The following is a 13629-nucleotide window of genomic DNA, read 5'->3' on the forward strand; positions in this document are numbered from 1 at the left end:
ATGAAAGCTCCATTCAGGTATGTGTTTTTGTCTGTTCTGTTCACTAATGGATGGATGGATAAACCATGGAATAAAATCATTTATTTTAGATGAAATGGATATCTAATTCCAGTCTTTCATTCTATAGGGGAAGAATTTACAGACCAGAGAGGTTAACTGACTTGCACAAAGTCAGTCAGTCAGTAAGGGGCAGAGTCCAAACCAAAACCAGGTCTTCTTGGTGGCAGGCCTAGGCTCTTTTTCTACCATGGCACACTGGTGGAATGTAAGAGAATATGAATGAAAATAAATTTTCCAAACAAACATATACACAGACAGACACAGACAATCTCACATTAAAATATTACCATTAAATATTACTAAAAAACTGTAGTATTATACAAGGTAATTACATGCCTCCAAACTTTTATTCCTTACCTCCACCCCAGATTTTTTTGATGGTATCTGTGTTGCAGTTTCTTCGAGTTTATTTGCCTTTTCAAGCTGGGCTTTAAGTTGTTCAGCTAATTCCTTCAAACATAAAAACAAGTAAAATAAGCATGTGTATATGTATTTTTTTAATTCTTCATTATAGAATATTTCAAATTTTACAAAACAGAATTATGAACACCCATGTAGCCATTACCTAGCTTCCACTGTCAACTCACAGCCTAGTACACTACTTTTTAATCAATTTATCTCAGTTAAAAATTTCTCAAATAACTGTGGCATTTGCTTACATTTTGAAATGTAAATAATTACAAGGACATATTTTTGGGGATATAGGGAGATGGAGGAAATATATATTATCTTAAGGATGGCAGGTTTATAATTTCTTACATATTATACACTTCCAATACTTAAAACTTGGATTATCTGTAACAAGACAGCCATCACAAGACTTAAAATATTGATTTCTTTATTGTCAACAAGTAATTCAAATAAAAACTGTGGCTATATTTTATTTTTGCTCCAGGAAGCCTACAGGAATTTATAAAAAAAGAAAAAAAAAAAAGACAGATACAATAATAGACCACAAAATAAAACATTAAGTAAACAGATTTATGCGACAAGCAAAGAAAAATATTCTTCATTGCAGTGGTTCCCTGAACACAGGAACAAGTTATTTTAACATAAGCTAACCTCCTACCCAGGTGACCTCTCTTTCACTATTTTAGCTAACTCCTCTGTGCTTTCGAAACTCAAACTTTATTTTCTTGCTGTTGTTACTGTTGCTGTAGGTTTCTCTTTTACCAGCTTCTGGGTTGAATTGAAGCTCAGTGTTATCAAGAGCCAGATTCAAAGAGAGAAATGTATACAAGATATGCCTTTTATTAAACACATTAACTAGTAAAAACAGAAATATCTTATTTGGTCATCTTTTATTCTACTAAAAAATAATGTGTTGATACTCCACCAAAACAGAAGACTACTTAAAAACCACTTATATTTGGGTTTGAGGTGACCACATACGTAAGACAATGAGTGAATCTATTTTGTCAAGACACAGAAAGCTATGTATCTGCCTTTGCTATTCTGCCACGTGCACTTTAACATGTATTGCTGAGCCAACTCCATACCAGGCATGTGACTGGCCCTCAATATACTTACTTGCTTAAACTGACTTACTTATTAAATAAATGAGTAAATACAGCAGCTCTTACCAAATCATGTCTATTTCTGTTCAATTCTGAGGTAAAACAAGCCTTAAATCACAACACTGTTATAGGATTAAATGAGCTAACCTATACAAGGCATCTAACACAATTTTAGGCACATAATGTGGGTTTAAAACTTGTATCAATAAAGTAACCATCCTTTTAGGGAGCTCTTTTCCTAGGTCCCTTAATAAAGGAATTGAAGAAAGTAACAAGTGATCTTAATAATACATGACTGAAAAGGGAAAGAAGACAGTGGAATGTTTACCTCCTCCCTCAAATATGCTCAATAAGTTAGAAGTGCAAGAATAAAGTAAATAGTAAAGTAAAACAAGAAACAAAAAATCAAGTAGTTCCCTAGGATCTTAATTTCAGAAATCCGACAAAAAGTAGGTAATTTATTTAGGTGTGGACAGACAATACTGTTTCTAGAAATATTTAATAATTTCTTTAAGGAATCAAAAAGCAGCAGTTATTCAAAGTTTGCTATAATTGCACTGCTGAGGAACTTCCAAAATTACTCTTAAGATGTTAAATATTAATTACTATTCTCCAAAAGAGCAACATACAAGAGTCTTACCATATTTCCCATCATCTCTGCCTTGATAATCTTTGCTCCCAACTTGTTCTTCTCATCAACACTCAGGATGTGGATGGACTCATCCTTTGGACTACTTCTGTTTAAAGAGGGTGGATTAAGAGCATATGAAATATAGGTACAGTGTAAGTAACAACATCAAGACTCAAATGTTATTTTAATTAACCTCAACAAAGGATTCAGCACCTCTAGGAAATCATAATTCTAACACATAAAAATTAAATTCAAGGTTCCACCACAAATCAATAGTCTAGTCTAAGTTTCTTTGTCACAATGTCATTGTGGCCTATGATAAGTAACAAGCTGCCTGATCAAAGCCCCAGTAACATGCAATAAATCAATTAAAAAGTTAACATTTTTTTGTTATTTAATATTCCTACAGTATGAGTCAGAATCAATTTGACGGCAACGGATTTTATACTCATTCTAAAAAGGAAACAACAAAAACAAACAAACAAAACATAACTAGAATCAGGCCATAATTCCAGACCTCTGGGGAAACTCTTCTCATTCAGTGTGATAAATTATCGATAATCTAGAAAACTGCAATCAAGAAATGACACATTTAACTGCATTCAGAGAATCAAAGCAACTATCTTGTTGCAAAGTCAGTCCATAATTAAGTCAGACAACATAATTTAAGGCTGAGATCCTGTACCAAATCTCTACTACGAAAACCTCACAGAAGAAAGAGAAATTACCAGTCAAGGTAAGATTCCTGGTTCATACAAATTTGCCCCACCGTATTGCCGTAAAAGAGATTCAAGGCTGCCCTGACTAGGTACAAAGAAGGTCATTTCACATGAAAAAAATGTCAACCCATCAAGACAACATAAGAATCCTAAACATTTATATATCTAATACAAAATACATGAAGCAAAAACTGACAGAAGTATAAAGAGAAACAGAAAAATCACAATTATAGCTGGAGATTTCAAAACCCCTCTCTCAATACTTAGTAGAATAATTAAATAGAAAATCAGCAAGGACATGGAAGACTTGAACAACAGTATCAATCAATATCACTTAAGTGACATTCATAGAACACTGAACCCAGTAACAGTAGACTACACATTCTTTTCAAGTACATGTAAAACATTTACCAAGATAGATCATATTCCATGTCATAAAACAAGTCTCAAGAAATTTAAAAGGATTTAAGTCATAAAACTATGTTATTCGATCACAATAAAATTATATCAGGAATCAATAACAGAGATCACAGGAAAATCCTCAGATTTTAAAACTAAATAGCATACTTGTAAATAACCCATGGATCAAGAAAGACATAAAAATTAGAAAGTATTGTGAAATAAAAATATAACCGTGACATATCAGAATTTGTGGAAAGCTGCTAAAGTATTACTTAGGGGGAAATTAATAGCACGAAATACCTATATGAGAAAAGAAGAAAGATTATAAATCAATTACCTCAGCTTATACCTTAAGAAACCATAAACTAGAAAAAGAACAAATTAAACTCAAAGTAAGCAGAATACAAGAAATAATAAAAGTCAGAGTGCAACCAAAAACAAAAATAAATAAAAAAGAAAACAAAATGACAATAATGAAATTCAGTAAAACCAAAAGCTGGTTCTTTCAGATAATTAATAAAAATTACTAAACCTCTAGCCTGACTGATCAGGAAAAAAAGAGAATATAAAAATGACCAATAAAGGAATGAAAGAGGTAACATCACTTCACGTTCTAAGCACTTTACAAAGATATCCTAATGCCAAATGAGCACATGAAAAGATAGTCAACAAAAAAACCATAATGGAATACCAGTACACACCCATTAGAATAGCTAAAATTAAAAAAACTGACCATTGGCGGCCATCTAAGATACTCCATTGGTCTCAACCCTTCAGAAGAAAGGGAAAATGAAGAAAACTAAAGACACAAGGGAAAGATTAGTCCAAAGGACTAACAGACCACACTATCACAGCTCCACCAGACTGAGTCCAGTACAACTAGATGGTGCCCAGCTACCACCACTGACTGCTCTGACAGGGAGCACAATAAGAGGGTCCCAGGCAGAGATGGAGAAAAATGCAGAACAAAATTCTAACTCAAAAAAAGACCAGACTTACTGGCCTGACAGAGACTGGAGAAACCCTGAGAGTATGGCCCCCAGACACCCTTTTAGCTCAGTAATGAAGTCACTCTGGAGGTTCACCTTTTAGCCAGACTAGACACCCATAGGACAAAACAAGACTAAAGGGGCACACCAGCTCAGGGGCAAGGACTAGAAGGCAGGAGGGGACAGGAAAGCTGGTAATAGGGAACGCAAGGTCGAGAAGGGAGAGTACTGACATGTCATGGAGTTGTTAACCAACATCATAAAACAATATATGTACTATTTCATGAGAAGCTAGTTTGTTCTGTAAACCTTCATCTAAAGTACAATTTAAAAGAAAGAAAAGAAAGAAAGAAAATTAAAAAAAGACTGACCATTGCAAATTCTGGCAAAGATGTGGAGGAAGTGGACCTCCCATGCACTGCCAATGAGAATGTAAAACAGAATAACCACTTAGAGAAACAGTCCGGCAATTTTTTAAAATGTAACCAAATACCTACCATATCATCTAGCCATTCCTATCCTAGCTATTTACCCAAGAGAAAAGAAGGCATATGCCCAAACACTCATATAGAATGTTCAGAGAAGTTTTGTTTGTAACAGCCAAAAGCTAAAAACAACCCAAATGCCCATCAACAAATGAACAGATAAACTGTGGTATATCCATCAATGGAACACTACTCATCAATTAAAAGGAATGAACTCTTGACATATGCAACCATATAGAAAAATCTCAAAATAATTATGCTGAGAGAAAGAAGCTAGACCAAAAACAGAGAGTACATAATATATGATCCCATTTATATAAAACTCTAGAAAATGCAAACTAATCTAAAATGAAAGAAAACGCATGGTTGTCTTGAGGGAGGAGGTTGGGTGGGGAGAGGGAGGAAGGAGGATTATAAGAGGGAACTAGGAAACTTTTGAGTTGATGTCATGGGTATATACACATTTCAAAACTTATTACTGTATACTTTATATATGTTTAGTTTGTTATATGTCAATTATACCCAAATAAAGCAGTTTTTAAAAAACCTCAAAAGGGAATAACAAGGAAAATTTAAAAGCAGAATATAGTTAACCTCATTCATAATCTCAAATATGAAAGACACAATATTTAACTTGTCTTCCTGAATTCCTAGATTTTATCATACATTATTAAAATTAACCTAATCAAATTTTCAACACATATTCTGAGAAAGTGATAGGCAAAATATATAAACAGCCCTCCAAAACAAAACGTGACCCAACAAACCATATATAGAAATCACTTTTGAATGGTGAATTTGTTTTAGGCAAAGAAATAAAATTTTTTTAACAGATAGCACTTGAGTTTAAAAAAAAATCATGAAAACCTGCAGAAATCCTTCAAGAACCATTTCTTCTCACGTTGTTGAATACTCTGGTGCTTAGACAAAGAAATCTAAAGTAACTGAAGTAAAAGCACCTATAGAAAGTAACATTTCTGTCCCCCACATGTTCTTTCAGTCTACATTTTAAATAACAATTAAAATGAACCGCAGAGGCACTGCATTCATCTAAGCAGGAGAACGTTATTACTTTTATATGCCTCTGTGGGTTGAGTTATTGCTTGTATCATTAGTTACACTTTTCTGTTTGGAAAGTATTTTTCAGTAATTCTTTTACAAATTAAATTCTGAGGTACATGACATTTTTATTGTATTGTAAATGTAACTGAACTGAATTTCAGGCAACCCAATTGTATTTCTATAAAAACTTTGACTTACTAATTAACACAATTTTCCTCAATTTGCATTTTCCCATTCAATTAATTTTCCAAAATTTCTACTATGAAAATGTATTGTTCCTGTCCATTAAGGGAGATAACGTACATTACATGTATGTGTAATGTAAAATAAATTAAATAACCATAGTTCATACCCTTTCTAAAAAGAATCAGTGCAATTATCCCCCCACAAAGTGCTTACACTAGGGTCTGCCTCTCAAACTCCTCTGTTTCCTAACAGAAACTTCCTGGCTGCTTTTTCTTCTGCCTTTTCTGTCCTTCTTCATTTTCCAAGTAATTAAATACTAAATCAGGTTCTTTTCCCCCAAGAAGTTATGTCTAGTTCATCAATTTTTCATCTCAACATCAGGCAGCTGAGAAAAGAAAAGATCCAAGGAAAGGTAAAATGGGTAAGAAAGTGATTTTCTCAATACTTCTCCAAACCTTTTTGTTATCCCATTAGATGTTTACTATAATCCAGACACAGGACAACTCTATACAGGATTTCCTATTCAGTTTAGTCACTCAGAAAGTAAACCAGCTTGCATGCAAGCTTAAATTTGAAGAAATTGGCCATCCATCAATCCATCTTTTTTTAGGAGAAAGTTTTTAGGGATGCTACTAACAAGCTACTATATCAAATGTCAATACGTCAATAAATCCATGCCTCTAAATTCATTCCTTTGGTTCAGATCTTGTCTCTCAACAATACTAAAGCAATAGCCTCCTAACCAGTATACTTGCCTCAAGTCTATTCCATTTCCCAATCTAACCTTCACAGCACCTCTGTAATCTTTACAAACTGTAAATCTGATCTATTTAAAATCCTTGAGATAGTTCTTTCCTCTCACAGCATACTGTCTAACTCATAAGCATAACTTCTGGAGTTGCTTATAGGGTGTACAAAGCACTACTTGCAACACCTGCCTGCTCATCTCCCTCCCTCAAGGAGCCCTGGTGGTGCAGTGGTTAAGAGCTTGGCTGCTAACCCAAAGATCGGCAGTTTGAATCCACTAGCCGCTCCTTGGAAACCCTATGGGGCAGTTCTAATCTGTCCTATAGGGCCGTTATGAGTCGGAAGCGACTCGATCGCAAGGGGTTAATGTATGTCAAGCACTCTGCCAGCATTTAGATATACAAAGACTACAGAGACATACCCTGCCCTCAGGGAGCTCCTGCATCCTACATTCCAAAATACAATTTGTAAGTGCTCAATCACACCATGTTGTCTTATGCCTCCATGTTTTCCCCTCCAAGTTGGTTGCCCTTCCCCACTTACTGCCTAATGGGTTCATCCTTCAAGATCTCACTCAAGTATCCCTACACAAATTTCCTGGACTCTGTTTTCCCTACTCTTATCCCAGAAGAGTTAATCACTCCTTTCTGTGTGTTACTACTGTAAGTAACTATTGTATATCAAGGCATTTATGTGTCATATTTGTTCATATGTCCATATGACTATCTCTCCCATATGATGAGTTCCCTGAAGGCAGATACTATATCATAATCATTTTCATACCAACAGACCTATGAAACTCAGGCAATCAGTGAATATAATGAATAGCAGAATTAATTAGTCAAAGACATCTAACTTAAGTTCAAAGGACACCTCTGATGCAAAAAATAACCCCCCTTATTACTTCATTCATTATCACGCTAGCCCAGATGCTTAATCTTTTTTCAAATTTGAATGAGTAAAAGAAACAAATAGTCTGTTTCTCAAACTTTTAGTATCCAAGGATCACTTAAGGAAATCTGATGTGCATATATGAACCAACAATTTTATAGTAATTTTGTTTCAAAGATTTATCAAAAAATTTTGGTAAAAATAACCTTTTTAAGCTAACAGCAATAACAGAATTATAAAAATGAGAGGACATTGTAATTTTGTGAGCTATGAGTGAACCAAATTGTTACATCACTTTTTTTTTCCTGAAGCTATCAAACTAATTGTGTTCCGTGCATAGATCAAAGATGACCAACAATAATCTCAGGATCATACGTTGAAAAACACTGACCTAAACCATCAAGAAAGAATTCCTGTAATTTTGTCCCCTACCATCCACCGTCTACACCTACCACTTTCCTCTTCTTTCACATTTCCACCCAAGGATTATCCTTCTATTTGTATGAGTACTCAGGATCCTACCTTTATCCACACTAACCTCAGAGATCTTGCTCAATTACCACATCTATCATCTCCCTATATTGTTAGCTTCCTCTAAAATTAATACTGTTTCCTATTTATATATAAACATGTTTAAGCATTTGCATCTTAAAAGAAATTAAAAAGGGGAGCTTGGGAAGGTACTTCATTTAACCCGTATCTCCCACTTATACTTTTTTCCCCCACCCCCAATGATAAGGTGAGTTTCTTATCATTAAACCAACCCTTGTGCTCAATGTAGCAACAATACAGGCCACTGTCTGCCTCACTGCATTCTCTATGGGCAGACACACATGCCCTTCAAAAAGGTACCCTTTTAGCTTATAATGCCTGTGCTTCAGAAAGGTGACATGGGATCAACTAGTCTAGACAAGTTCATCTGAGTACTGAGACACAGGACATCTCCCTTGGCCCCAACAATGGATATGAATGCTCTATCAGTCACTTAGTAAGTACAAGTCTCCATGACAGGGTCACCTACTACTCCACTCACTTGTGGGTAAGAAACTAGCACCTGTCAGAAGCAGTATAAGATCTGGGGATGCATCACGGTATCTAGCTGTTTATTTACAGCTTTTCCTTCCCTCTTGTAGTCTGCTTCCCCACATACATCTCCAACACCTCATAATCCATAATCATAATCACACCTTAGTCTACTTAAATCTAGCTTATACACTCTGTTTTACAGTAAAATATTTTTTATTAAACTGCCAAAAACCTCTATTACTGTCAATCCAAAGGGCAAATAAATTAACAAACAGGAAAAAATAAACTGCTGACTCTCCTAAGCCAGGAACCCAGCGTAGGCACAGCTCCTTTGCCTAGGCACAGGCATAAGGGATCCACGGACTTTGAGGGCCTTTTCCCCTGAAGAGACTTCTGTGGGCCCATTTCAACAGTGCAGGCCCTCATTACTACAGTACAACAGGGTATATACCGCAACCCTAACTTCAACTGTTTCACCTGTGAAGTGGCAGGTTCTTGACATTTGACACTGCTCTGCCCATTAAGCAAGGTCTTCACCTTCCCACATCAGGGGCCTGAGGACTGGTGGCTCCACCTACACCACCCAGCAACCTGCGATAGGGGCCCATGAAGAAGAGGTGCCCCCCCAGTCCTTACAGCCAACAGAATTAAGTGCTCATAATCTGGCTGCAAAACCCACCCAACAATGCGCTCTAGGGAACAGGGACATGCCTTCCTTCTGGACACTTGGGGGCAGCCGTCAGCCCCCTGCCTTGCTAAAAGTATGTCCCCCTGCCGCAGCCAGATGCCTGTGCCTACACCAATCACCCATGCCTGTCTAGGACTGTAGGTGAGAGCCTACACCACACACTTGGTGGCTATCTATCTGGGCACTTGAGCTGAATCCATACAGGAGGAGTGGGCAGACTCCTGAGCTCACATACCTAGTAACAGATCTAACTACCTGGTGACAGGACATTAGAGCTTCAAATGTGCCAATAATCAAACTAGCTCATACAAGCAGCCTATTTGGGCATATCAAAACAAAACAAGAAGCTAGGACACAGTAAGCAAACATAAAATAAATATAAGAACTTACTCATGGCTTGGAGATAACAGTTAATATCAAATCACATAAAGAGGCAATCCATGATGGCATCAGCAAGCTCCCAAAATAAAGAATCTAGAAATTTTCCACAGGAGGAAAATTTCTTGGAATTACCGGAGAGAGAATACAAAAGATTAATATACAGAACTCTTCAAGAAATTAGTAAAGAAATTAAGCAAAACGCAGAACATGTAATAGAGGAAATGAAAAAGATTAGAGAAGAGCATAATGACAAATTTAACAGGCTGCAAGAATTCACAGAGAGACAGCAATCAGAAATCCAGAAGATTAACAATAAAATTTCATGATTAGACAGCTCAATAGAAAGTCATAAGAGCAGAACTGAGGCAAAGGAAGTCAGAATTACTGAGATTGAAGATAAAGTACTTGACACCAACTTATTTGAGGAAAAATCAGATAAAATGATTTTAAAAAAATGAAGAAACCCTAAGAATTATGTGGGACTCTATCAAGAGGAATAAACTACGAGTGATTGGAGTACCAGAACGAGGGGGATAACAGAAAATACAAGGAGAATTGTTGAAGATTTGTTGGCAGAAAACTTCCCTGATATCATGAAAGATGATGAGATATCTATCCAAGATGTTTATCGAACCCCACATAAGACAGATCACAAAATAAAGTCACCAGGACATATTATAATCAAACTGGCCAAAACCAAAGATAAAGAGAGAATTTTAAGAGCAGCCAGGGATAAATGAAAAGTCATTTACAAAGAAGAGTCAATAAGTTTGGACTACTCAGCAGAAACCATGCAGGCAAGAAGGCAATGGGATGACATATATAAAGCCTTGAAGGAAAAAAACTGCCAGTCAAGAATTATATACCCAGCAAAACTGTCTCTCAAATCTGATGGCGAAATAAGGGCATTTCCAGATAAACAGAAGTTTAGGGAATCTGCAAAAAACAAACGAAAATTACAAGAAATACTAAAGGAAGTCCTCCGGTTAGAAAATCAGTTAACATCAGATAACAAACCAAGACAGGAACACAGGACAGAACAACCAGATATCAACCCTGATAGGGAAGTCAGAAAAGTAAATCAAAGCTAAAACACTAAAAATAGGGAAACAGATGTCAATATGTAAAAGATGACAACATTAAAACAAAAAGAGGGACTTAAAAAAGGTAGACATAGATTTTTCATATGGAGAGGAAGTCAAGGCGATATAAAGAAATAAAGACTGGTAAAAACTAAGAAAAATATGGGTAAATATTAAGGTAACCACAAAGGAAACTAACAATCCTACAAGTCAAGTAAAAAACTAGAAAAATATAAGAACTCAGCAAACAGAAACTCAACAACAATGAAATAGACGAAAAAAATACATAAAGAAAAATGACTCAGCACAGAAAATTAAGTGGAACAAAGAAACTATGAACACACAAAAAATGACATCAAAATGATAGCACTAAACTCATACCTATTAATAATTATGCTGAATGTAAATGGACTAAATGCACCAATAAAGAGACAGAGAGTGGCAGACTGGATAAAAAAAGACCATTCATCTACATGCTGCCTACAAGAGACACACCTTCAACTTAAAGACAAACTAAAACTCAAAGGGTGGAAAAAAATATATCAAGTGAACAACAATCAAAAAAGAGCAGGAGTCGCAATATTAATCCCTGACAAAATAGACTTTAAAGTAATATCCACCACAAAGGATAAGGAACGGCACTATAAGAGGATTGAAGGGTCAATACACCAGGAAGACAGAACTACAATAAATATTTACGCACCCAATGATAGGGCTCCAAAATACATAAAACAAACTCCAACAGCACTGAAAAGAGAGACAGACAGCTCCACAGTAGTAGGAGGAGACTTCAACACACCACTTTCGGTGAAGGACAGAACATCCAGAAAGAACCTCAACAAAGATACGGAAGAGCTAAATGCTACAATCCACCAACTTGATCTCATAGACATATACCGAGCACTCCACCCACTTGATCTCATAGACATATACCGAGCACTCCACCCAACAGCAGCCAAGTATACTTTCTTTCCTAATGCACATGGAACATTCTCCAGAAGAGACCACATATTACGCCATAAAGCAAGCCTTAACAAAATCCAAAGCATCAAAATATTACAAAGTATCTTTTCTGACCATAAAGCCATAAAAGTAGGAATCAACAATGGAAAAAAATCAAACACATGGAAACTGAACAACACCTTGCTCAAAAACTACTGGGTTATAGAAGAAATTAAAGATAAAATAAAGAAATTCATAGAATCAAACAAGAATGAAAACACATCCTACCAGAACCTTTGGGACACAGCAAAACAGCGCTCAGAGGTCAGTTTATAGCAATAAATGCACACATCCAAAAAGAAGAAAGGGCCATAATCGAAACATTAACCCTACAACCAGAACAAGTAGAAAGACAGCAGCAAAAGAAGCCCTCAGGCACCAGTAGAAAGGAAATAATAAGAATTAGAGCAGAATTAAATGAAATAGAGAATAGAAAAACAATTGAAAGAGTTAACAATACCAAAAGCTGGTTCTCTGAAAAGATCAACAAAATCGCTAAACCACTGGCCAAACTAACAAAAGAAAAACAGGAGAGGAAGCAGATAACCCAAACAAGAAATGAGACAGGTGATATCACAACAGACCCAACTGAAATTAAAAGAATCATAACAGAATACTATAAAGAATTGTACTCTAACATATTTGAAAACCTAGAGGAAATGCACAAATTTCTAGAAATTCACGACCTACCTAATCTAATACATAGGTAGAACTACTAAATAAACCGATAACAAAAGAAGAGATTGAAAAGGTAATTAAAAAACTCCTCAAAAAAAAAAAAAAAAGCCCTGGCCAGTGAGTTGAAAATAATGGTGATGGAATAATCTAGAAAAGGACAGTGAGAATAGCAGCACAACTGGAAGAATGTAATTGATGTCACTGAATTGTACATGTAGAAATTTTTTAAAAAGGTGTGTCTTTGGCTATGTATATTTTCACCAAAAAAGAAAAGAGGTCTTCCAAGGGGAGAGTTTTGATATGTTGTGGGTTTGTTAACCAACGTCATAAAACAATATGCGTACTGACTGTGTAATGAGAAACTATTTGTTCTGTAAACTTTCATCTAAAGTACAACAACAACAACAAAAAAAAGCCCTGGCCCGGATGGCTTCACTGGAGAATTCTACCAAACTTTCAGAGAAGAGTTAACACTACTACTACTAAAGCGATTTCACGGCATAGAAAAGGATGGAATACTCCCAAACTCATTTTATGAAGCCAGCATAACCCTGATACCAAAACCAGGTAGACACCACAAAAAAAGAAAATCACAGAACAATATCCCTCATGAACACTGACGCAAAAATCCTCAACAAAATTCTAGCCAACCGAATTCAGCAACATATCAAAAAAAAAAAAAAAATTCACCATGATCAGGTGGGCTTTATACCAGGTATGCAGGGATGGTTCAACATTAGAAAAACAATCAATGTAATCCATCACATAAATAAAACAAAAGACAAGAACCACATGATCTTATCAATTGATGCAGAAAAGGCATTTGACAAAGTCCAACACCCATTCGTGATAAAAACACTCAACAAAATAGGAATAGAAGGGAAATTCCCCAAGATAATTAAGGGCATTTATACAAAGCCAAAAGCCAACATCATCCTAAATGGAGAGACTCCGAAAGCATTCCCCTTGAGAACAGAAACCAGACAAGGATGCCCTTTATCAACACTCTTATTCAACATTGTGCTGGAGGTCCTAGCCAGGGCAATTAGGCTAGAAAAAGAAATAAAGGGCATCCAAATTGGT

General features: G+C 35.8%; 1 protein-coding gene across 6 annotated transcripts in view; it reads right to left on the reverse strand.

The window, feature by feature from the left end:
• CWF19L2 (CWF19 like cell cycle control factor 2) overlaps nucleotides 1-13629 on the reverse strand; it is a 163445-nt gene that overhangs the window by 94108 nt on the left and 55708 nt on the right. For 5 of the 6 annotated variants that reach the window (XM_023736940.1, XM_023736941.1, XM_023736943.1 and 2 more), the window contains 2 exons: nucleotides 2218-2314; nucleotides 418-510 (listed from right to left, as the gene is read on the reverse strand). In XM_023736940.1, coding sequence (XP_023592708.1) covers nucleotides 418-510; nucleotides 2218-2314 — 190 coding nt within the window. The remainder of the gene's footprint in view (nucleotides 1-417; nucleotides 511-2217; nucleotides 2315-13629) is intronic. The other variant, XM_004382469.2, reaches the window with a different exon arrangement.

This window comes from Trichechus manatus, unplaced genomic scaffold (genome assembly GCF_000243295.1).
Source record: "Trichechus manatus latirostris isolate Lorelei unplaced genomic scaffold, TriManLat1.0 scaffold00094, whole genome shotgun sequence".
Lineage (NCBI taxonomy): Eukaryota > Metazoa > Chordata > Mammalia > Sirenia > Trichechidae > Trichechus > Trichechus manatus.